Source organism: Lepidochelys kempii, chromosome 7 (assembly GCF_965140285.1).
Source record: "Lepidochelys kempii isolate rLepKem1 chromosome 7, rLepKem1.hap1, whole genome shotgun sequence".
NCBI lineage: Eukaryota > Metazoa > Chordata > Testudines > Cheloniidae > Lepidochelys > Lepidochelys kempii.
Genome location: NC_136386.1, coordinates 52,100,118 through 52,122,280, shown reverse-complemented (window position 1 = coordinate 52,122,280; position 22,163 = coordinate 52,100,118). Strand labels below are relative to the sequence as shown.

Sequence of the window (22,163 nt, the reverse complement as noted above, 5' to 3'; positions counted from 1 at the left end):
ACACCATCCTCCAGATCATTTATGAAGATATTGAACAAAACCGGCCCCAGGACCGACCTTTGGGGTACTCCACTTGATACCGGCTGCCAACTAGATATGGAGCCATTGATCACTAAACCATTTATAATCACTAAACCAGTGTGACCATTTATGATCACTAAACCAGTTATAGATATGTATGATATATCTGTGTTTCAAAGCTTATGCTGTGTTTCTGGGTGACACCCCCAGACAGGTTGGCATCACGACTTAACCTGTTTGATGGCCCATCAAGGGTCTTCAGCTATATAATGAACCCATTGAAAAAGCCAGGGGCTACACTTTAGGAGTCAGCAAGTCATGTAGGGGCATGCCTATGGGCAGAACTCTAAGGCTTTTCAATGCCATGTGCTGTGAAGCTTGTGTTTGGGACACAGGAAGTACAAGCCGCATGATAAAGGATATAAAAAGGCAGCTGCATCATCTCCTTTTTGTCTTCATTCCTGCTTTTAACCTTTGGAGTAACTTTTCTAAAAACTCAAGCTCTCAACAAAGGACTGAATGACCCATCCAAGCTGTGGATGTGTTCCAGAGGGACTTTCAAGCCAGCAAACTCACCAATACTGCTAAGAACCTGATACATACCGAGACTTCAAAGTCCATATATCTGACCACTTCACCATTTAACAACTCTCTTCTTGTTCTTTCTTTTTTTCTTTATAATAATCTTTAGTTTTAGACACTAAAGGATTGGTTAGCAACATGGTATTTTGGGTAAGATCCAAACTAATATTGACCTGGTAACATGGCTAGCCCTTTGGTGTCAGAAGAACATTTTGTATATGTGAGCAGAGTTTTTAAATAACTTCTCGCTGTACTGGACCTAGGTGCTGACTGAGGGCCAGAGAACTGGAATGCAATAAAGGCAGTAGTGTGATTTCTATTTTTTGCTTCTCAACAACCAGTGGGGGGGATCAGAAGCACAGTTTATGACTGTTGGTGATTTTGACTTCAGTATTAACCACCACTTTGGGAGTGTCTGCTCTTCCTTTTGCAGTCTTCCCTGAACTTGGCATTTTCAGTAAGGACTACCCCAGGCACACAGAGGCACATATTCCTTGTTCGAGGATGTCAGTGTGGATAAGATGAAACATTTCTCTGGGTAACAAGAAGATCCAGAATTATAAAGAGAGGCTACCTAGCAGTAACGTCTTCTTCAAGAGTTGCCTCTACATTTACACGTGTGGGATATGGCACCCCCTAATGTCGAGCTACAGAAATTCACTAAAAAGCTTTGTCCATTAGGGAGTTCATGAGTATTCTTGCGTGAAGATGATGTCATCACCTACTCTGTATCAGGGAGCGGATCTCTCCAATGGCTTTAGTTCTTTCTCCTTAGACCAGAGTCCTAATGTTGTATAGAACTCTGAGGTAGAGAGGCAGTTAGGTAGGTACTCTGAATGCACAGAGGTGACTTCAAAGGCCTCTGTGCATTCCCATTTATGGGAGATTGGCAAGCAGTGCTCCATCAGGAGGAAGGCGGGTGAGGAGTTCTAGTTAGATACAGACTGCAGCACCACTCTCACAAACTGGATGTGCAAAGATAAAGGTGTGCGTGGAACTCCAAGTTGCTGCTTTACAAATCTCGCACAGGGGAATGTGCCTAAGGTGTGCTACTGAAACCACTACTGTGGCTCTGGTGAGGTGTGTCTTCAAGCCAGGAGGTACTGGCTTTCTGGCTAAGGTGTAACAATGCCCTATACAGCTCTTAATCCACTGAGAAAAGTTTGTTTATTAATAGGTTCCCCCTTTAAATCTCTCCCCACTAGCAACAACCAAATCCATAAGAAAATCACCAAATCCATAAGAAAATAAAATAGATTATTTCTCACTTTCAGATGACATTGTAAATAAGAAAAACTAGTTTGTTTACATTTACGGGAGATAATGCTGCTGGCTTCTTAGTGATTGGCTGAATAAGAAGTAGGACTGAGTAGACTTGTAGACTCTAAAGTTTTACATAGTTTTGGTTTTGAGTGCAGTTATGTAATAAAAAAAATCTACATTTGTAAGTTGCACTTTCACGATAAAGAGATTGCATTATGATACTTGTATGAGGTGAATTGAAAAATACTATTTCTTTTATCATTTTTGCAGTGCAAATATATGTAATAAAAATAATAATATAAAGTGAGCACTGTACACTTTATATTCCGTATTGTAATTGAAATCAATACATTTGAAAATGAAGAAAAACATCCAAAAATAGTTAATAAATTTCAATTGGTATTCTATTTTTAACAGTGAGATTAAAACTGCGATTAATTGCAATCACATTTTTTAATCACAATTAATTTTTCTGAGTTAATCGTGTGAGTTAACTGGAATTAATCTACAGCCCTAGTAAATATTATACAATAAGTTTTGGAAAGATATAAACCCCAGGGCTTAAACAGACCTCTAACTACTGGGAATTAAGAGGAAACTTCCCCTGGAGGCAGGTTATCCCATAACCACCTACTGCAGCATTTCTTGCACCTTCCTCTGAAGCATCTGGTGCTGGCCACTGTCAGAGAACAGATACTGGGCTGTACAGACCCTGGATCTGATCTCTGTTTCTAAGGTTGCACTAATGTGGCTACAGCTGTGCAATTCCGCTGAATCCTTGACTGCAAACTGTGTGCATAAGTATTTTGAGGAATTTTCTCTACCTGTTTTCTTCTTTTTAACTAGACCAACAGCATTGACAGTTGGTGCTGCTTCCAGGGCTTCACAGTCAAAAATAGCTGGGGGAAGTACATAGCCAGGGCTTGCTGAAAGAGTCAGAGGACAGTAAGTCAGTGAGTTCAGTTCTTCACATAAACAATAAAATATGAGCAAGCTAGACTTCCATGGGAAATGCCCCCACTGATCCTGGTCACCTCCTCCTCTACTCCTATGCTTAATGCCTTAAGTTACCTTTGATCCCTCCATAGTGTCTGGAAGGTAGAGCACCATCAAGGTTGCTCTAACTTATGTCCTGGCGGAAATGGCTCTCTTTCTGCCATGTGCCAAATAAGAATGACCAGGACCCAGTGCTCTCTGGCCTCACCTCCTGTATGCCCTTACACTGGGGGCTGATAGGGAGGCCAGCACAGAACCATTCCTGCAACTCTAGGCCAGCCAGGGAACAAACACTCTTACTTCAGGTTTCAGAGTAACAGCCGTGTTAGTCTGTATTCACAAAAAGAAAAGGAGTACTTGTGGCACCTTAGAGACTAACCAATTTATTTGAGCATAAGCTTTCGTGAGCTACAGCTCACTTCATCGGATGCATCCGATGAAGTGAGCTGTAGCTCACGAAAGCTTATGCTCAAATAAATTGGTTAGTCTCTAAGGTGCCACAAGTACTTCTTTTCTTTTTACTCTTATTTCAGGGTATTCCCCTGGGGCCATTGCTGCCCTCTTTATGTTGCTGCAGCAGTTTAAAGGGCTAGAGCTTGCTTACTACTTCCAGACCTCAGTTTATCCAAAGATTTAAAAATGGGGCTTATAATTAGGGCCCTACCAAATTCACGGCCATTAAAAACACATCACGGACCATGAAATATAGTCTTTCATGTGTTTTTACCCCCTATTATACAGATTTCACAGGGGAGACTAGCATTTCTCAAATTGGGGGTCCTGACCCAAAAGGGAGATGCAGGGGAGTCGCAAGGTTATTTTGGGGGGTGGGGGGAGTCACAGTATTGCCATCTTTACTTCTGCACAGCCTTCAGAGCTGGGAGGCTGGAAAGCAGTGGCTATTGGTCTGGCACCCAGCTCTGAAGGCAGCGCCCTGCCAGCAGCAGCACAGAAGTAAGGGTAGCAATACCATACCATACCAGCTCTGAAGGCAGACATGGGATGGTATTGTCACCCTTACTTCTAGGCTGCTGCATTCAGAGCTGGACAGCCAGAGAGTGGTGGCTGCTGACTGAGGACCCAGCTCTGCAAGCAGCCTCCTAGAAGTAAGGGTGGCAATACCATACCATGTCATCCTTACTTCTGTGCTGCTGCTGTTGGTGGCGGCTCTGCCTTCAGAGCTGGACTCCCGGTCAGCAGCCACCGCGCTCCAGCTGCCCAGCTCTGAAGGCAGAGCCGCCACCAGCAGCAGCACAGAAGTCAGTGTAGCAGTACCGCAACTTCCACTACAAAAACCTTGTGACACACACCCCAGCCCAAGTCTTTTTTGGGTTAGGACCCCTACAATTACAACACTGTGAAATTTCAGATTTAAATAGCTGAAATCATGACATTTACAATTTTAAAAATCCTATGACTGTGAAATTGACCAAAATGGACCATGAATTTGGTAGGGTCCTACTTATAATGCACATTTGTTACAACCAGATCTACTCTGGTGAGACATTGTCTCTTCATGATACGGCTATTAATTAGCTTACTAGAGTGTCTGTCACTTTCTACCAGATTCCATCAACATTTGCTGATGGCTGTTGGGAATAGTGTAGGAGAAGTTCAAATGAAGACGTAATTCAGAGAATAACTATACAAGGCATTTAGCCATGCAGAGTGGTCCCCTTCCAAGGGCAAATTCTCACTTAGACTCTGGATCCTGTATTCTGCATAGCTCACCTGCTAAGCACTTTCCTAGCATGTTCTGTAGCTCGGTGATGTTCTGTAATCGAGTCAAAACTTTCCCTTTCATCTCAAGGTCCTGTTGCTTACAGAAGGCATTCACGACCTATAGATACAAATCATACTCATTAGCAACAAAAGGGGCACTATTCAGTAATTAATTTCTCCTGCCTGACTAACATCTACTTGTCCCGAACATCTGGGTGACACCATTCACACAGGCAGTTTATATCTCTGAATCCCGGCTGCACAGAAAAACCCATCTCTTCAGAATTCCATCAGAAAAAAACTATCAGAGCAGCAATGCCCATGTCTCTCTCATAATTGCTACACAGAAGCAGCTACTGGACATCCTTTTAGACATGTTTACAAAGAGGGACTGGTGAACATATTAATTAGGGGAGAGGAATTAACACATGATGCGTTTGTCTATCCCAAAGACTGAGACAAGTGACAGCCAGGAAGCCATCCACCAGGAAGGGACATGAATTGTAAACAGCACTCCCTGTGAAGCCACTTACAGCTGGTCTTCACTACAGAATCCCTGAAATCTGAAAGAGAGTGCCTAGGGACATGGGGGTCTGTGCCCAATCCAACTGGGGGGCGAGCAGGGAAGAGATGAAGGGATCTGTGCCCACCCAACTGCCCTCCCCTGCATTTGAGGGGCAAGACAGGTCCATGGGGGCCTGGACCTGCCAACTCCCCCATTGCACAGGTGACATGTTACAAGCCTGTTAGAAGGTGATTACAATACAAAATTCTGTAGCACAGTAAGATATGAAGTGAGCAGTGGAAGGCCTAGCCTCTTTCTGCAGTTCCACTCACCTCACGGAACCAATTGAGGGCATTGAACAAGAGTGAGCACAGGAATTCCCTTTCCTGCTTGGCTAAGGAGCCCAGCTTCCCTTCTATCTCCAAGTCAGTCAGGTATAGGGGACAGCCTGTAACAGAGCAGGAACAGGGCTACTTGAACTCTGCTTGCCGGGCTCAGTTACCATGACATCCATCTCTGGCACTCTCACTCACATGGCTTCCCTTTGTGTGGAGAATGCTTTATTCCCATTGCATGCACTGTACCAACCACCACACTGAGCACTTTTGAACTCAACCTCCCACCAGAGGAAACCGAGCCCAGCCAGCCACCTCCCTCAGGTCAGAGAGCAGCCCACCATGTCCGGAGGGGTGCGGGTAACACAACACCTCAATCTCTCCTGTACCAGTCCTGGAGACCCTGCCATGACTGCAGAGATTGTTGGCAGAACTAGGGCAGGGAGAAGGGCTCAGACAGGTACAGCTCAATGGCTATTCCCTATACCTAGCAAGGCATCGATCTCCTCCATGCTCCCATTGTGTTGTTCTGTCGTGTAAAGCCTCAGCAATCGGAAAGAGGGACACAGACACTCTGGAGACACTATCCTGGGAAAAGAAGAGATAGGCTGTTTTCTGCACTCTACTACTCAGCAGGGGAACCTCAAGAAAGAAAAATATTTCCTGTCCCTCTGAAGCCACTGCCCATTTGTAATATTCTGCCCCTGCCAGTCTGCAGGGAAGAAAAGCACCATGGTTAACTTTTCTCCCTCAGTTTTGCTTCTAAAGAGTAAAGTCCTTGATCTCAAATGATTAGGGTAAAGTTCCACAGGTAGAAAAGAAGCTGTACTTGAACCGATCAGATTAGACCAGACCAGGGTCCATTTAATCCAGTGTCTGGGCAATACCAAATGAGTCAGAAGAAGGTGTGAGAAGCTGTGAAGTGAGCAATTGTGAAGGAGAAATTTCCTCCCAATTCCCTCAGTAACTGGTTGCTTTTGCCCTGAGGGAGGAGGGCTCATGTACCTCCTAAAAGTGTTTTTCACACTAACTCTGGATTTTCTTGTCATTCATGTCAAAATGTCAAATTCTCTTTTGAACCCAAAAAGTTTCTGGCCTCAATGAGCTCTTGTGGCAGTAAGTTCCAATGCTGAATATATGTTGGTAAAAATTAATTCCTTTTAGAGTATTAACTTTGCTACCTTTCTGTTTCAGTGGATGTCTTGTTCTTGTGTAAGGAGAAGGAATAAAAAAGGAGCACTCAATTATATACGTCAATCACACTTCCTCCAGCTTTTCTCTAAACTAAATCTATCTATGGTACTTAATATCAACCCCATTTCTACAGTATCATAATCTTTGATATATTTATTATTACAACATCTCCAGGAGGCAGGGAAATGCTATTTTCCCCATTGTACAAATGGGGAACTGAGGCAAAGGGAGACTAAGCAACTTGTCAAACATAGCACAGGGAGTCTGTGGCAGGCTAGCACGCAAACCACTATATCATCCTGCCCCTCCCACACCACAGAGCTCCAGACATCTTCATTTGCAAGAAATGGACAAGAATACAGGCTCCTGCCTAACTTTTCTGTCTAGTCATTTGATAGGCACTTAGGGAGGCAGAACTGTGACCAGAATTTATAGTGCATGGCCCTAAGAGGAAAGAACATCACTGCAATTTATTGGACAGTGAAATGATTTTAAAAGGAAGGCATCACTTACTTTTTACCCTGGTTCCTAGTTGCCATTTCACCAACACTCTTGCCAAGCCAGTTCTGTGACAGCAGTGGCAATAGGTTGATAACAATTGTTCCCTGACTCTCATCTTCATCCAGGTTATACAAGGACTTCACTGGGAACAGGTGAACACTGCAGAGAAACCAGTTGTCAGTTGCAGTCAGCATCATGTTAGCAAATTTAGCTATTGACAATAAATATTATTAGCATTAACACTTAGCACTTCTCCAGCATACCCATCAACTACAGGAGTGAGATCTACCACAAAGTCATTGGAAAAGTCCTCCACCACACTCTTCCCAATCCGCTCCTGGAAGAAAGAGAACCACAGCTTAGCACAGGGGTTAGTGAAAGATGATCCCAAACAAGAGGGACAACAGATACAAAGGAGAGCAGAACCAAACTAAAGAATCCTGGAGAGATCAGAGCAGGGTGCAAGGAGCCATGGAGCCTGGGAAAGGGAAAGGAAATGAAAGCTGAGACACAAAACTGGGATTTTGCTAAGCAGCTGCAGCGAACATCTGCTCTACTTACTACTCTCTTAATATGCATTCTGCATGCAACCACGCCTTCTAGTTGCAGCAGGGGAGCCATGGGACTGGGACAGGTGGCATCCATGAGAAGGTCTTTGACTGAAGACCTGACCCACAGTATGCCAAACGCTTCAAAGGGCTGGTATTGTATGTCATGCAAACTGGATTCCATGCACTTTACACGTTTAAATCATCAGCGATGGCTGAGGGAGAGATAGAAATTAATGGGATTGGATAGGGGTAGGGGGAGAGAGTTGTCCAACAGTTTGTGGGGAGTAGGAAAGCTCCAAGAAATTACACATAGGAAACACCTGAATAAATGCCTAAGGGTATGTCTACACTACGAAATTAGGTCGAATTTATAGAAGTCGGTTTTGTAGAAAGCGTTTTTATACAGTCGATTGTGTGTGTTCCCACACAAATGCCCTAAGTGCATGAAGTCGGCGGACTGTGTCCACAGTACCGAGGCAACCATCGACTTTCGGAGCATTGCACTGTGGGTAGCTATTCCACAGTTCCCGCAGTCTCCACCACCCATTTGAATTCTGGGTAGAAATCCCAGTGCCTGATGGGGCTAAAACATTGTTGCGGGTGGGTTCTGGGTACATATCGTCAGGCCCCCCCTTCCCTCCCTCTGTGAAAGCAAGGGCAGACAATCGTTTTGCATCTTTTTTTCTTTAGTTACCTGTGCAGACGCCATACCATGGCAAGCATGGAGCCCACTCAGCTAACCGTCACCGTATGTCTCCTGGTTGCTGGCAGACGTGGTACTGCATTGCTATACAGCAACAGTTTATTGCCTTTTGGCAGCAGACAGTGCAATATGACTGGTAGCCGTCGTCGACGTAGTCCAGGGTGCTCTTTTAACCGACCTCGATGAGGTCAGGGGCGCCTGGGCAAACATGGGAGTGATTCAGCCAAGTTATTTCCCTTGTTTCGTCTCGTGGCAATTCAGTCCCGCACTGTCTTTTAATCTGCAGCCAGCGGAAGACGATGGCCAGCAGTCATACTGCACCGTCTTCTGCCAAGCACCCAGGAGATGACGATGGCTAGCGGTCGTACTGCACAGTCTGCTGCCAGCAAGATGTATACAGACAGATGAAGTGGCTCAAAACAAGAAATAGACCAGATTTGTTTTGTATTCATTTTCTCCTCCCTCCCTCCGTGATATCAACGGCCTGCTAAACCCAGTTTTGAGTTCTATCCTTGAGGGGGCCATTCTGTTTCTCGCAAAGCCACCCCCTTTGTTGATTTTAATTCCCTGTAAGCCAACCCTGTAAGCCATGTCGTCAGTCGCCACTCCCTCCGTCAGAGCAACGGCAGACAATCGTTCCGCGCCTTTTTTCTGTGCAGACGCCATACCACGGCAAGCATGGAGCCCACTCAGATCACTTTGGCAATTAGGAGCACATTAAACACCACACGCATTATCCAGCCGTATATGCAGCACCACAACCTGGCAAAGCGAAACCGGGCAAGTAGGCGATGTCAGCACAGTGACGAGAGTGATGAGGACATGGACACAGACTTCTCTCAAAAACACGGGCCCTGGCAATGTGGTGCTAATGGGGCAGGTTCATGCGGTGGAACGTCGATTCTGGGCTCGGGAAACAAGCACAGACTGGTGGGACCGCATAGTGTTGCGGGTCTGGGACGATTCCCAGTGGCTGTGAAACTTTCGCATGCGTAAGGGCATTTTCATGGAACTTTGTGACTTGCTTTCCCCTGCCCTGAGGCGCAAGAATACCAAGATAAGAGCAGCCCTCACAGTTGAGAAGCGAGTGGCAATAGCCCTGTGGAAGCTTGCAACACCAGACAGCTACCGGTCAGTCAGTAATCAATTTGGAGTGGAGTGGGGGGCTGCTGTGAGGCAAGTAGCCAACGCAATCAAAGATCTGCTGATATCAAGGGTAGTGACCCTGGGAAATGTGCAGGTCATAGTGGATGGCTTTGCTGCAATGGGATTCCCTAACCGTGGTGGGGCCATAGACGGAACCCATATCCCTATCTTGGCATCGGAGCACCAAGCCAGCGAGTACATAAACTGCAAGAGGTACTTTTCAATAGTGCTGCAAGCACTGGTGGATCACAAGGGACCATCATCAACTTGGGATGGCCGGGAAAGGTACATGACACTCACATCTTCAGGAACTCTGGTCTGTTTCAACAGCTGCAGGAAGGGACCTTATTCCCAGACCAGAAAATAACCTTTGGGGATGTTGAAATGCCTATAGTTATCCTTGGGGACCCAGCCTACCCCTTAATGCCATGGCTCATGTCACAGGCAGCCTGGACAGTAGTCAGGAGCTGTTCAACTACAGGCTGAGCAAGTGCAGAATGGTGGTAGAATGTGCATTTGGACGTTTAAAAGCGCGCTGGTGCAGTTTACTGACTCAGTTAGACCTCAGCAAAACCAATATTCCCACTGTTATTACTGCTTGCTGTGTGCTCCACAATATCTGTGAGAGTAAGGGGGAGACGTTTATGGAGGGGTGGGAGGTTGAGTAAAATCACCTGGCCACTGGTTACGCACAGCCAGACACCAGGGCTGTTAGGAGAGCACAGGAGGGCGCGGTGCGCATCAGAGAAGCTTTGAAAACCAGTTTCATGACTGGACAGGCCACGGTGTGAAAGTTCTGTTTGTTTCTCCTTGATGAAACTCCCCGCCCCTTGGTTCACTCTACTTCCCTGTAAGCTAACCACTCTCCCCTCCTCCCTTCGATCACCGCTTGCAGAGGCAATAAAGTCATTGTTGCTCCACATTCATGCATTCTTTATTAATTCGTCACACAAATAGGGGGATAACTACCAAGGTAGCCCACGAGGGGTGGTGGAGGAGAGAAGCACCAGGAGGGGTGGTGGAGGAGGGAAGGACAAGGCCACACAGCACTTTAAAAGTTTAAAACTTTAAAACTTATTGAATGCCAGCCTTCTGTTGCTTGGGCAATCCTCTGGGGTGGAGTGGCTGGGTGGCCAGAGGGCCCCCCCCCCCCAGGTTCTTGGGCGTCTGGGTGAGGAAGCTATGAAACTTGGGGAGGAGGGCGGTTGGTTACACAGGGGCTGTGGTGGTGATTTTTGCTCCTGCTGCCTTTTCTGCAGCTCAGCCATACACTGGAGCATATTGGTTTGATCCTCCAGCAGCCTCAGCATTGAATCCTGCCTCCTCTCATCACACTGCCGCCACCTTTCAGCTTCAGCCCTCTCTTCAGCCTGCCACCTCTCCTCCCGGTCATTTTGTGCTTTCCTGCACTCTGACATCATCTGCCTCCACGCATTCGTCTGTGCTCTGTCAGTGTGGGAGGACTGCATGAGTTCAGAGAACATTTCATCGCGAATGCGCTTTTTTCGCCTTCTAATTTTTGCTAGCCTCTGGGAAGGAGAAGATCCTGTGATCCTTGAAACACATGCAGCTGGTGGAGAAAAAAAAAAAGGGACAGTGGTATTTAAAAAGACACATTTTATAGAACAATGGGTACACTCTTTCACGGTAAACCTTGCTGTTAACGTTACATACGTAGCACATGTGCTTTTGTTACAAGGTCGCATTTTGCCTCCTCCCACCACATGGCTAGCCCCTCATCCCTCCCCGCTCCCAACAGCGGGGAACATTTCTGTTCAGCCACAGGCAAACAGCCCAGCAGGAACGGGCTCCTCTGAATGTCCCCTTAAGAAAAGCACCCTATTTCAACCAGGTAACCATGAATGATATCACTCTCCTGAGGATAACACAGAGAGATAAAGAACGGATGTTGTTTGAACACCAGCAAACATACGCTGCAATGCTTTGTGCTGCAATGATTCCCGAGTACGTGTTACTGGCCTGGAGTGGTAAAGTGTCCTACCATGAAGGACGCAATAAGGCTGCCCTCCCCAGAAACCTTTTGCAAAGGCTTTGGGAGTACATCCAGGAGAGCCACGAATGTCAGGGCAAATTAATCATTAAACATGCTTGCTTTTAAATCATGTATAGTATTTTTAAAAGGTACACTCACCAGAGGTCCCTTCTCCACCTGGCGGGTCCGGGAGGCAGCCTTGGGTGGGTTAGGGGGTACTGGCTCCAGGTCCAGGGTGAGAAACAGTTCCTGGCTGTCGGGAAAACCAGTTTCTCCGCTTGCTTGCTGTGAGCTATCTACAACCTCATCATCATCATCTTCCTCGTCCCCAAAACCTGCTTCCGTGTTGCCTCCATCTCCATTGAAGGAGTCAAACAACACGGCTGGGGTAGTGGTGGCTGAACCCCTAAAATGGCATGCAGCTCATCACTGAAGCGGCATGTTTGGGGCTCTGACCCGGAGCGGCCGTTCGCCTCTCTGGTTTTCTGGTAGGCTTGCCTGAGCTCCTTAAGTTTCACACGGCACTGCTTCGGGTCCCTGTTATGGCCTCTGTCCTTCATGCCCTGGGAGATTTTGACAAAGGTTTTGGCATTTCGAAAACTGGAACGGAGTTCTGATAGCACGGATTCTTCTCCCCACACAGTGATCAGATCCTGTACCTCCCGTTTGGTCCATGCTGGAGCTCTTTTGCGATTCTGGGACTCCATCATGGTCACCTCTGCTGATGAGCTCTGCATGGTCACCTGCAGCTTGCCACGCTGGCCAAACAGGAACTTGAAATTCAAAAGTTCGCAGGCCTTTTCCTGTCTACCTGGCCAGTTCATCTGAGTTGAGAGTGCTGTCCAGAGCGGTCACAATGGAGCACTCTGGGATAGCTCCCGGAGGCCAATACCATCTAATTGTGCCCACAGTACCCAAATTCGACCTGGCAAGGCTGATTTCAACGCTAATCCCCTTGTCGGGGGTGCAGTAAGAAAATCGATTTTAAAAGCCCTTTAAGTCGAAAAAAAGGGCTTCGTCGTGTGGACGGGTGCAGGGTTAAATTGATTTAACGTTGCTAAATTCGACCTCAACTCCTAGTGTAGACTAAGGCTAAGATAGGGGTGGGGATCTTAATTGGTTTCCAGTATCTCTTTCTCCCTGGAAAGGGAAGAGCATCCTCTTCCCCCTGCATTTCATACACTTATGTGGCCCAGTGACCAGAGCATTGGACTGGGACTGAGGAGACTGGGTCCTATTACCAGATCTGCCATGTGACCTTGGGCCAATCACTACCCAGTCTGTGGCTCAGCTTCCCTAGCTCTAAAATGCTACTCACTGCCTTTGAAATGAAAAGTGCTATGAAACCACTAGGTATTATTGTGATTATTCTCCCATGTCCTTGATTCAGTTTGACTAAGCTACTGTGGAAGGGAAGGTCTCCGCCACATTCAAATATTTTAAGAAGATTATCGCACTATCCAGCTTCCCGGCCTGCTGCTGCCTGTTCCCCACCCCTTTACACAGACTTACATGCACCCAACACCCAGAGGTTATTCCAGAGCAGGGGGTTCTCAACCTTTTTATTTCTGAAGCTAATCCAACATGCTATAAAAAGCCCCGGGCTCTCTAGCAGTGGGGTTATCAGGCTGTGGCCACCCAAAGACAGATGGACACCTCCATTCAAGGGGTCCCCATTGACAGATTCTGTGCAGGATGATCGTTCCTCTCCCCAAGGCATGCTATGTTTGATGCAGAATTCTGGGTTACTTGGGGCCCCCAGCTCTCAGGCTGGCCACTCTGCTACCACTAATCACAACATTGGTTTGTTCTTCTTCCATCTCCCAACTACAGAGGCATTGTCTTCAATGGGGTAGGGGATGAAGGGGGAGAGTGGGTTGCTCAAGATAAAATCCCAGTGAAGACAAGGCAATGTGTAAACTTCAAATGAACTAGCAAGTTGAATTACAAACTAGGCTCCCCATAGTTTTACCTTGACCTGCTAACATGTGAGAACGCCTAACCATCTCATCTGGGCTAGGATTTTACCTAACATTAGCTGACTCAAGTTAAGAACACTTTTTCCTAATGAAGACACAGCCAGAGAGGCTTCAAAGCAGAACACAAGGTCACCTCTGCAACCCTAAGCCAATGGCACTAAATACTCTGGACTTTCTGCACTGGCTAATGAACTGTGATTGCTGTGGTCTTGGTACTTGCTTCCAAGAATCACAGCACAGCCAAGTTCCACCCTCCTCCCAATACTAGTCCTGCCTCCTGTGCCCCGACAGCACAAGACCACCCCCACAACAGCTCCCCCATGGTCTCACATTCCCCACCAGCCACCCTCCCAACCCCCAGTATGACCTACTGTCTTCCCCAGTAGGCACAGTAGAAAGGAAAGCAGGGTTTGAAAGGGCTCCCAAGTAAGGGGAAAGGCAGGGTCAATCGAGACTCTGCAGAAAGAAGTCCCAACTTGCTCCCCCACCAAGCAGCCCCATGCTGTTTCCTCCAAACCCTTGGACATTAGAGAGCCCTGCATGTTTAAAGGGATGCCATGTAAAAAAAAAAAGTTTTTAAAGTAGTTTCAGGTTCTACCCCTGCCCTTGATCCCCCCTGCTATGTCTGGTACATTTACAACCACATTTGTTATTTTTAAAAAGGTTTCTCTCTCCACCGTGGCTGTGTGAAAGGCATACACCAACAACAGACCACTCCAGGTATGTAAACAAAAAAGTAAACAAGCTGAAAGACTGGATTTTCCATCTAATCTCCGTCAGTTACAGGAATCCTAGGTGTCACCTGTAGCAATAGCAGGAACAACATTTTCAGACAGGCGTGTGATTCTTACACAGATGCTGTCCATAATGCCTGGTTAACCTGCATGTCACCGAGGAGTTAGTATAACTGACTGAATACAGACCACTCTGTAACATACCAGGATTTGCGAATCCAAATTCCCTTTCTGTTTCTCAATCAAGTTGGCAAGTTCATCGTAATACAGAGCCAAGGCCTCAGGACTTTGCTCACAGCAGTAGCTCACCAGATCGAGCAAGATGGAGAGCTGCAAAGAAGGACCAATGACAGGGGAATAATACATACCCTACCCACCAGCTTGATCAGAGACAGGCAGGATCCACAGCTCCCCCTTCTCCACCTCCCAAACTCTCCCACTGAGACACAACCCCCACAAAGCCCTGCCCAGCCCCTCTCACTGACATACAAACCCCACAAGCCTCTGCCTTTCTCCACCGACCTGACCCCTCGTATTACGTATTTGTGTTACAACAGTGACTAGCAGCCCCAGTCATGGGCTATGACCCCATTCTGCTAGGCACTGTTGAACTCCTCGGAGGAAAGTGGTTACAGACCAAGCACAGATTCTATACTCCCCTAAACGGCCTCTCATTCTGCTCTCTGCAGACACACAAAACTGTCTTACCCCATTCCCGGGCCCTGCACTGACACCAATATCCCATTCGCCCAGTGGGACCCTGACCTCTCCAGAGAGACAATCTCCTCTGCTTTTCACACCCCCTCCTGGCACAATCCCCTGGCAGTGCATGGATTCCAGTCTCCTTTCAGCACACACACTGTCCTGGCACTCACCTGTCTGCAGTGCTCTTCACTTTGCTGTGTTCTCTCCAATGAACACCTGTCTTCTTTACTTCTGAAATCAACAAACTCTTTTCACTGCACAGTATGCTACACAGCAAGATGCTCAAACCTGTTTACACTAAGATACAGGGCTCCCTGCCCTGGAGGAATTATTCATGGGAAAGATGGGCCTACCACAAGGGCAAACGCCTAACTTCCACTACTTAGGCCCAAGCATTTCTTCAATCAGGTTTTAAGTGTCAGCACAGACAGGGAATGGCAGAGAGTAATATGGAGATTCTTGGAGCATCGTTAAAAAGTGCTCTTGTTTCCAGTGTCAGGATTGTAGGCATAAGACTGTTGATTAACCTAAAGGATGGCTAGGGCTGCACTGTCTATGGAAAGTTCAGGTGAATCACTGAAGCACATAAGAACATAAGAACGGCCATACTGGGTCAGACCAAAGGTCCATCTAGCCCAGTATACTGTATTCTGACTGGCCAATGCCAGGTGTCCCAGAATAGGTAATCACCAAGTGATCCATCCCTTGTCACCCATTCCCAGCTTCTGTCAAACATCCCTGTCCATCCTGCCTAATAGCCATTGCACACACAATGCAGTACTTCAAAGGGGGTAAGAACTTCAATAGCAAAGAGAAACTTTACAGGAAGCCAATAGAACCTTTGTAAAGTAGAAGTGTTTTAATCTGCTCCGCAGATCCCCAATACACACTCCCCACCAACATGCCCTACCAGAATATCAAACCTACTTTACAGGGTCCTTTTCATTAGGTGCTCTAGAGACAGTGTTATGCAGAAGAGCACCTTTGAGAGCTGCTGTTGGGAAGTGTGCTAGCTCATGGGCCTGGACAGACAGCTAGACTGGGCTTTTCTCTCCATGTAACATAACAGTGAGAGCATTTTTTGAAGACAACCGAGTGAATTGTGTGATCCTGCATAACAACTTTATGCTGTGACCTCTGAGACCCTCTAGTGAGCCGTGGGGCTTTCAGTGGCTCTGAAAAATTACACAGGGAGTGTGCCAGATCATCTTAAATGGAACTCAAATAAAAAGCCATTTAAACTAACCCTGAAACCTCTTGTTCCAGGTATGATCCCTTAAAAGCCCCACTGGCTGTGCCCACTGTTCTGCATACTCAGCATATAGTGCTCACATCCCTGAACAAGAAATTCATAGATTATAAAGCCTGAAGGGACTATTGTGATCAGTCTGACCTGTCTGAATTAATTTTTATTTGAACTAGAACAAAACTTTTAGAAAAACGTCCAATCTTGATTTAAAAATTCCAAGTGATTGAGACTGCACCACAACCCTTGGTAAATGGTTCACCATTAGAAAGCTGCACTTATGTCCAGTCTGAATTTGTCTAGCTTCAACTTGCAGCCATTGGCACTTCTTACACCTTCTGTTAGACTTAAGAGCACTCTATTATCAAACTTCAGTTCCCCATGTAGGTATTATAAACTGTGATCAAGTCACCAATTAAAAAACGGTTACTCACCTTCTCGTAACTGTTGTTCTTCGAGATGTTTTGTTCATGTCCATTCCAATCAGGTGTGTGCATGCGCACATGCACGATGGCTGGAAGATTTTTCCCTTAGCAGCATCCGTCGGGTCAGCTTGGGCACCCCCTGGAGTCACGCCCTTATGACGCCTAATATATAGCCCTGCCAAACCGCCACCCCTTTAGTTCCTTCTTGCCGGCTACTCCAACAGAGGGGTAGGAGGGTGGGTATTGGAATGGACATGAACAACACATCTCGAAGAACAACAGTTACAAGAAGGTGAGTAACTGTTTTTTCTTCTTCGAGTGCTTGTTCATGTCGATTCCAATCAGGTGACTCCCAAGCAAAATTAGGAGGTGGGGTCGGAGCTATCCACTGACTGAAGTACTGCTCTACCAAAGACTGCATCATTTCTGGCCTGTCTAGTAATTGCATAGTGAGCAGCAAAAGTGTGTATCGATGGCCACATCGCCGCTCTGCAGATTTCCTGAGTGGGGACTTGGGCCAGGAAAGCTGTTGATGAAGCTTGCGCTCTTGTAGAGTGTGCCATTATCGGGGGCGCTGGGATCCCTGCTAGATTGTAGCACTTGGTAATGCAGGCCTGACAAGGTTCCTTCCCCACTCTGAACTCTAGAGTACAGATGTGGGGACCTGCATGAAAGATCCCCTAAGCTTATTCTTACCAGCTTAGGTTAAAAACTTCATCAAGGTACAAACTTTGTCTTGTCCTTGAACCCTATGCTGTCACCACCAAGTGTTTTAAACAAAGAACAGGGAAAGAGCCCACTTTGAGACATCTTCCCCCAAAATATCCCCCCAAGCCCTACACCCCCTTTCCTGGGGAAGGTTTGATAAGAATTCTCACCAATTTGTACAGGTGAACACAGACCCAAACCCTTGGATCTTAAGAACAATGAAAAATCAATCAGGTTCTTAAAAGAAGAATTTCAAAGAAAGAAAAGGTAAAAGAATCACCTCTGTAAAATCAGGATGGTAAATACCTTACAGGGTAATCAGATTCAAAACACAGAGAATCCTTCTAGGCAAAACCTTAAATTACAAAAAGACACAAAAACAGGAATATACATTCCATCCAGCACAGCTTATTTTACCAGCCATTAAACAAAAGGAGCCCTAATGCATTTCTAGCTAGATTACTTACTAACTTAACAGGAGTTGTAAGGCTGCATTCCTGATCTGTTCCCGGCAAAAGCATCACACAGACAGACAGAACCCTTTATTTCCCCCTCCCTCCAGATTTGAAAGTATCTTGTCCCCACATTGGTCATTTTGGGTCAGGTGCCAGCGAGGTTACCGTAGCTTCTTAACCCTTTCCAGGTGAAAGGGTTTTGCCTCTGGCCAGGAGGGATTTTATAGCACTGTATACAGAAACGTGGTTATCCTTCCCTTTATATTTATGACAAGGCCATAATCCATGATGAAATGCACCGTATCGAAACACGCTGGCCCTTCAGTCTGTCCGTTACTGCGATGAAGAGCTGTACCGACTTCCTGAATGGTTTCGTCCTTTCTATGTAAAAGGCCAGTGCTCTGCGGACGTCGACAGTGTGGAGTCTCTGCTCCCTGCTACTCGCATGAGGCTTGGGGTAGAACACCGGGAGGAAAATGTCCTGGTTGATGTAGAACTGCAATACCACCTTCGGGAGGAAGGTCCGATGGGGTTTGAGCTGAACCTTGTCCTTAAAAAACATGGTGTAGGGCGGCTCGGACGTTACAGCCCTAAGCTCGGACACCCTCCAGGCTGAAGTTATCGCCACTAGGAACGCAACCTTGTAGAAGAGGTAGAGCAGGAAGCATGTTGTTAGAGGCTCAAAGGGATGCCCATGAGCCTAGAGAGGACCAAGTTAAGGCCCCAAGCAGGAACCGGTTGGAGAATGTGTGGGTACAACCTGTCAAGGCCCTTCAGGAAGTGACTGACCAGGAGTTAGCGAAAACCGAGCGGCCCTGTACCCCCGGGTTGAAAGCCGAGATAACAGCCAGGTATACTCTTATAGAAAACAAGGAGAGACCTTCCTGCTTTAGGTGGAAAAGATAATCCAAAATCTGGGGCACTGAGGCTAGCACCGGGGGAAAGTTATGCTGAGCTGACCAAACTGAAAATCTCTCCCACTTGGCCAGGTACGTGGCCCTAGAGGAGGGTTTCCTACTGCCCAAGAGAACCTGTCTGACTTGTTCTGAACAGGAGAGCTTGGACGGGTTCAGCCATGGAGCGTCCAGGCTGTGAGATGCAGCGACTGCAGGTTCAGGTGCTGGAGCCACCCATGATCCTGTGTGAGAAGGTCCGGGAAAAGCGGCTGGGTAATCGGGGCTCCCACTGACGTGTCTAGGAGAGACATGTACCAATGCTGGCGGGGCCAGGCTGGTGCTATGAGAATAACCCAAGCCCAGTCTCTGCAGATCTTGAGCAAGACCTTGTGGAGAGTGATATGGGTGGGAAGGCGTATAGAAGCGGACCCCCCCAATGGAGGAGGAACGCGTCCACTGTGGAGCCCGGACTACGATTCTGGAAGGAGCAGAACTGCTGACACTTCCTGTTGCGTCGCATGGTGAAGAGGTAGGTCAGAGGACAGCCCCACCTCTGGAAGAGCGACAATGTGATGTCCAGGTGACGTCCACTCACAGCTGTGAAAAAACCTGCTGAAGCTGTCCGCCAGCTCGTTCTGGACCCCAGAAGGTACGACACCTGTAGATCAACTGAGTGCTCTATACAAAAGTCTCATAACCTGAAGGCTTCCTGGCAGAGGGGAGAGGAGCATGAACCCCCGTTTGTTGATATAGACCATCGTGGTCGTATTGTCCGTCATGACCGATACACATCAACCTGCTAGATATGGGTGGAATGACTGACACACTAGGCAATATGAAGACAGAGATCTGACTGTGACCAGAGGCCCTGAGTCCTGTGGTCCCCCAAATGAGCCCCCCACCCCAAATCTGACGCACCTGTTATTAGCATCAGGGATGGTTGTGGGGCAGTGAAGGGGACTCCTGAGCACACCTGCTGAGCGTCCATCCACCAAAGGAGCGAGTCAAGGTCACGATCCTGTCCAAAGGGGCGGGTCTGTACACTGACGCAAGCCATGACTGAAGCGGCCGAAGCCTGAGTCTGGTGTGTCAAACCACATATTTACAGGCCAAGCAGTTTGAGACAATCTCTCACGGTGGTTGTGGGGAACTGCCTGAGTCCCTGGATCATGGCGTCGAGGGCCTGGAATGCTTTGGCTTGGGTTGAGTCCAGAACCGCCACTATGAACTCTATCCTCTGGAGAGGGGGACAGAGTCGATTTCGCCTCGTTGAGTAGGAGGCCCAGATTCTCAAAAGTGGCTCTGATGAATGCCACCTGAGCCCTGGATCGGCCTTTGATCAGCCAGTCGTCGAGGTATGGGAACACCTGTACCTGATGTTTCCACAGAAAGGCTGCAACAACTGCCATGCACTTGGTGAAGACTCGAGGTGCTGCTGACAGGCCGAAAGAGAGGACTCTAAATTGGTAATGGGAACCGCTGACCACAACCTGAGGTACTTTCTGTGGTTTTGCGCTATTGCTATGTGAAAATACGTGTCCTTCAAGTCGAAGGTGGCATACCAGTCTGCTGGATCCCATGAAGGGATAATAGAGGTCAAGGAGACCATGCGGAACCTGAGTTTCCTCACAAACTTGTTGAGGCCATGCAGGTCCAGGATAGGCCTTAGGCCGCCTTTGGCATTAGGAAATAGCGGGAATAGAAACCCTTGTCCCTGTGCTCCAGTGGAAACTCCTCCACAGCCCCTAGCGCTATGAGTGATTGAACCTCCTGAACGAGAAGTTGCTTGTGAGAAGGGTCCCTGAAGAGGGATGGGGAAGGGGGGAGGAAGGGCGGGAGGGCACAGAATTGGATGGAGTATCCCCTCTCTACTGTGCGAAGCACCCAACGGTCCGAAGTTGTATGGGACCATGCACGGTAGAAAGGGGATAGGGGAGGAAAAGGTAAGACAGCGTGAATCCAGTCTCTGGTCTGGTGCACCGTCCTCGACTGCACCTTCAAAATGCCGGTTTGGGCTGGCCTTGGTTAATGGAGGGATATTGCCTTCTCCTACCGCTCCAGTTCCTCCTTCTAGAGCTGTCCTGGCAGTTCTGCTGTTGGAACCTTTGCAGAGGTTGTGGGTGGAAGGGTCTGCACTGTGTGGTGGGGGTATGCAAGCCCAAGGATCTGAGGGTGGCTCGGGAATCTTTTAGGCTGTGGAGCCATTTGTCCGTCTTCTCTGAAAACGGACTCACCCTCAAACGGGAGGTCCTGAATCGTTTGTTGGACTTAGTAGGGTAACTGAGACTTGCAACCAGGCCCCCTGTCACATAGCCATCCCTGTCGCCATGACTCTTGTGGCAGCATCTGCAGCGTTTAAGGCTGCCTGCAGTGAAGCGGAGAAGACCAATTTCCATTCTTCCACCAAGGCGGTGAATTCTGATCGAGAGTCCGAAGGGACGAGCTCCATGAACTTAGCCATGGAAGCACAGGTGTTATAAGAGTACCTGCTCACAATGGCCTGCCGGTTAGCAATACAGAATTGTAGACCACCAGTGGAGTAGATTTTCCTATCCACGAGGTCCAGTCATTTAGCGTCCCTATTCTTTGGGGAAGGACCTTGGAAATCTTGTCTCTCCCGCTGGTTAGCCGCATTGACGATCAACGAGTCCGGAGGTGGATGGGAGTAGAGATGCTCAAAGCCTCTGGAGGGGATAAAATACCGGCGCTCATTGTGTTTGGCAGTGGGTGGCTGTAATGCAGCCAGCCGGGGCTCGACCCTCTCCGGGGCGGTGGGGAGCCACGCCGGCTCACGACATACAGATAATGTTTGAGGAAATTAGTCCAGCCTTGGGAGTCTCCCTCGGCGGCCCTTGCAGCAACTGAAACAAGCACCGTAAGCCCAGGCCCTAGGTCAAGGCGGGGCAACAATGAGTCAGGTGCTCAGGCCCTCTGGCAGGGGCTGAGCAGTAGCAAACAGTATGCAGAAATAGACCCAGGCCCTGGATCAGGGTGGAGCAACCAAGTCAGTAGCTCAGGCCCTCAGGCAGGGGCTGAGCAAATAGTTCAATTTTAGCAGGCCCAGGCCCTAAAGGACCTGGAAGAGGGGGAGACTGCCACCCACGAGTTGGGTGGCAGGGGGGACGCAGGCCCTCCCACTCCACTGAGTCCCAGCCCGGGGCCCTAGCAGCGGCAGAAGACCTGCTGCTGTGTCAGTGGGGATCCTGGCCGCAACACACTGACATGGGCTCTGGCAGTGTTACAGCCAGACTAGGGTCGGCTGTCCCCGGGCTACTTCCTAATCCCCCCTCTTGGGGTACCTGGGTCCAGGCAGTGTCCTCCAGGGCGTCCAGCACCATGGGTTCCTCAGGGTAGCGGCCGCAGGGCAGGTCCAGCAACTCCTCCGGGTAGCAGCTACAGGGCAGGTCCAACAACTCCTGGCACGCACCTTGGGCCGCAGGGGCTTCCCAGTCACGGGCCAGGCTGGAGGCATCTGGCCTCCCCAGAAGCTAGGCCCTCAGTGA

At 48.1% G+C, this 22,163-nt stretch overlaps 1 protein-coding gene across 4 annotated transcripts in view; it reads right to left on the bottom strand.

Moving 5' to 3' along the window:
• FANCD2 (FA complementation group D2) overlaps window positions 1-22,163 on the bottom strand; it is a 188,493-nt gene that overhangs the window by 109,048 nt on the left and 57,282 nt on the right. For 3 of the 4 annotated variants that reach the window (XM_073352718.1, XM_073352722.1, XM_073352721.2), the window contains exons 20-27: window positions 15,101-15,161; window positions 14,430-14,555; window positions 7,383-7,456; window positions 7,132-7,278; window positions 5,912-6,012; window positions 5,422-5,537; window positions 4,594-4,702; window positions 2,691-2,792 (exon numbers count right to left, since the gene is read on the bottom strand). In XM_073352718.1, coding sequence (XP_073208819.1) covers window positions 2,691-2,792; window positions 4,594-4,702; window positions 5,422-5,537; window positions 5,912-6,012; window positions 7,132-7,278; window positions 7,383-7,456; window positions 14,430-14,555; window positions 15,101-15,161 — 836 coding nt within the window. The remainder of the gene's footprint in view (window positions 1-2,690; window positions 2,793-4,593; window positions 4,703-5,421; window positions 5,538-5,911; window positions 6,013-7,131; window positions 7,279-7,382; window positions 7,457-14,429; window positions 14,556-15,100; window positions 15,162-22,163) is intronic. The other variant, XM_073352719.2, reaches the window with a different exon arrangement.